A 3,576-nucleotide genomic window follows, 5' to 3' on the forward strand; every position below is an offset into this window, starting at 1 on the left:
CACACACACACACACACACACACACACACACACACACACACATATATATATATATATATATATAATATATATATATATGTATATATACGTGCACACTCATACACACTTACACACACACACATACATGGGTGTACTCGCGTGTTATAGATCTTTTCATTATGAATCAACCGTATCTGTGGGAGGATCGCAATATATAGGATCTTCCGACTCTTATTTTGTCGTATTTCCTTCATTTCACAGGTGGACGTTTTAAATTCAAATGACACACTTACCTCGGAACAAGCGGACTTCATTCTGTACAAGCTGAGGATATTCTGCTTGAAATGTATGTTTTACCGAGGATATCCAAATGATAAAGTTTATACTTGAAAGTATTGTTCTGTACATAATTTCACTGAGTCTTATGCTTAGAAATCGAAATCTGATATTTAAGTCAAAGAGGCATACAATAGTTCAATACGGCTTCGATACAACTAGTCATCCAAGCTTTTGAGTGTAGGTTCCGGTTTGACCTTCCTCTTCTTTGTGTAGTGAAACAAGGCACATGTGTGTGTGGGTTAGGGTTGTGTGACTCGACATCCGTGTGGTGCATTGCTGCCAGTACATGTATTACCCGATTTGTCGTATTCGTACTAAAAAATATTATGCATTGCGATACTCGATTATATCAGGTTGGCATATGTTTTGCATGAGGATTTATCAACTCATCGTATTTGAATGTACTGTCTCTATTATCTATTCCTCGTCTCACGACCTGATCCGTACTCTCACCTTCAGACGGTATGGGGCTTGTGAACACCTCCACAACGGCCAAGAACAACTGCGATCTACTACTCAGCTACACACTGCATCTGCTGTACAATCGGCAGTTCATGAGCACAGCGAACGTAATCGACAGAGGTGTGTGTATGTGTGTGAGACTTATAGTACGGATCAATGTTGCATACGCCAATGGTATATGCGGATGGGTTCATGATGTGCATGCTAGTTGTGGGCTTACACCCTATCGATTCGGAGCTTTGGGTTGCAATGACCTCCCACTTCCTGGTGCTTGCGTGACTCGTGACTCGTTGTTTGGTGAAAAGCAAACGCCGCACACTTGTGCTCTGTGTGGATATGCAAGAAAACGTAGAGACGTACATAAGTATATATATTTGCTTATGTACAGTCACCGTACATGTGATCAATTAGAGACGTACATATGTATATATATTTGCATGTGTGCAGTAACCGTATATGTGATCAATTAGAGACGTACATATGTATTTGTATTCGCATGTGTATGTACAGTAACCGTATATTGATCAAATAGAGACGTACAAATGTATATGTATATGCATGTGTACAGTAACCGTATATTGATCAAATAGAGACGTACATATTTATTTGTATATGCATGTGTACTGTAACCGTGCATGTGGTCAATTAGAGACGTACATATGTATTTGTATATGCATGTGTACGGTAACCGTACATGCGGTCAAAGTCAAAGTAGCTATTGTCATGGCGAAATTGATCGATTTTTGAGGTATAAACTAGTTAATTGGCCACAGAAACTGAAGTGTATGCACCTTGCACGGCTTAGGTATACTACCTTAACTAGCCGACCTTGTACGTGTATAACTGCGGTGTATGCCAAAACGTGCGCAACGCTTGCTGTTAGGGAATTGTCACGCGTACGTCACATTTCGTTACTAAATCATGAGAAGCTCACCCTGAATTATGAATGCACGCGTGATATCACAAGCTTATTGTCGCGGTTGTTAGCTTTGTTCTGTGATGTCAATTTGGCAGACTGTCTCTCTGCCCTGTGATTAGTTTTGAGTGTGGGCAGTCTCGATAGTGTGCATTAGCCCATATATTGAGTGCCGTATGTACCTATCTAATCACATACGTATGTACCAACTCGAAGTTCTGTTCCACGTGCATACATCGAGTGAACACTGCGGAGTGTTCGTCATACAGTCTCCCTGTCTTGTATGATAACACGCACATATTACAAATTAATCGCAAGGACTTGTACCAGGCTGCTTTAGTACGAGTATCTCGCTTGTGGTTTGCGTACGCTGCAATAAATGTTCGATTAATCGGCCTTGTATTGGGTCCATTGCAGGTAACATTTTTGTACCAAGGGGCTGGGACACTTATCCAAAGATTGATGTGCTGGCTGGGAATATAAAGTCAATGAACCCCGAGGAATCATTTGAAGATGTCATCAAGGAACCCACACTGCCAAACCGTACCTCTCCATTGCCTTTCCGTGCGATAGCCGATAGTGGGTATGTGCATCTTTTATGTATGACCGTCCTTTAATGTATAGTATAGGGGATACAGACGCATACCTGCGTACTCACAAATCATACAAGTTCAACAAATTACTGATATCGTCTTAAGACAGACACTGGCCCTTTGATCTGCTCGCATTTCAATTTGTATCCCTCGTCCTTTCGGTCTAAGTATGCCGTCCGAAAGCACAGTTGCGAATGCTACAAGTCAATAGTATTGAACATGTGACGCGGTTACAGCCCAGAATAAGTTCACAAGAAGCTTATTCACGTGTACATCTGGAACAGTATATGTATACCTCAGTCGATACAAGAAATAATGCTCCCATACACCTTACAGCGATAACAGGAAAACGCCAGCCGAATTGGAACAGAGTTTCCTATCACGCATCCGGAAAGGACTGGAGGCGGCCGCCGAAGCGAACAAATCGTCCAGTACCACCACAGGCGCACAAGCCTTACAGTCATCCCATGAAAGGGACAATGCAGCAGAGCGAGATGGGGCAAGACGGGTGTCTTCTAATTCCACTGCAAGTGGTGCAGCGACAGCGGAGAAGAACAAGGATCCGGCGGCGTTCTTTGCGACGCTGATGAAACAACCCCTGGCGAGAAGTGCGACGCCTAAACACTAGTTATCGGGATGGTATTTAGCTGCAAGTGATTGAGGTGTATATTGGGAAATAAAATATCTACTAGAGCCTCTTTAGGTTGTTTTTATTATTAGTAGTAAAATCTGTCGGGGGTTAGCAAGTGCTTTTGTAACTAGTTCTAGATGAATAGCGAAAAATCGTCACATATTCGATCTTCTTTCTCGAGAATCCCTCGGTGTCTATTGCCAATTTTTGCGGCCCTGAACTTTTGATTGTGTACATAAGATTCAATATACATTTAACCTCAGATGAGCAACAACAACACCGGGTAGCATAACCGACTCCTTCGTGATCCATAAGATTTCGCGTGTCTTTTTATTGAAAATGCGTTCGTTGCATACCGACCAGGAAATTATGCTTCAAAGAATACTCGTTTAATTCGGTGCATTGATACACTTTAACGTAAATAGTTGCCTTAGTAAACATTGTTCTTTTCAGCGAAAAAGACAGTTACATCAAAGCTCTACATGATTTCAAATAAATTCTACCCTGGATCGCTTGCTACAAATATATGAATGCTAAATTTTTTCAACATTGGCAAAAAATTAGTGTGAAGACCATTAATGATATGTATACAATAGCTTACATTTTGTATATAAAACAATATATATATATATATATATAATATATATATAAATAAG

At 40.8% G+C, this 3,576-nt stretch overlaps 1 protein-coding gene across 1 annotated transcript in view; it reads left to right on the forward strand.

Annotated features, from left to right (window-relative positions):
- SARC_02191 (hypothetical protein) overlaps positions 1-2,985 on the forward strand; it is a gene marked incomplete at its 5' end in the record, with an annotated part of 7,855 nt that extends 4,870 nt beyond the window's left edge. The window contains 4 exons of the mRNA XM_014304045.1: positions 241-325; positions 778-900; positions 2,114-2,279; positions 2,626-2,985. Of these exons, the coding sequence (XP_014159520.1) occupies positions 241-325; positions 778-900; positions 2,114-2,279; positions 2,626-2,917 (666 nt within the window). The 3' untranslated portion in view covers positions 2,918-2,985. The remainder of the gene's footprint in view (positions 1-240; positions 326-777; positions 901-2,113; positions 2,280-2,625) is intronic.
- Between the last annotated feature and the right edge of the window lie 591 nt (positions 2,986-3,576).

The sequence above is a fragment of the Sphaeroforma arctica genome (assembly GCF_001186125.1).
Source record: "Sphaeroforma arctica JP610 unplaced genomic scaffold supercont1.96, whole genome shotgun sequence".
NCBI classification, from domain to species: Eukaryota; class Ichthyosporea; order Ichthyophonida; genus Sphaeroforma; species Sphaeroforma arctica.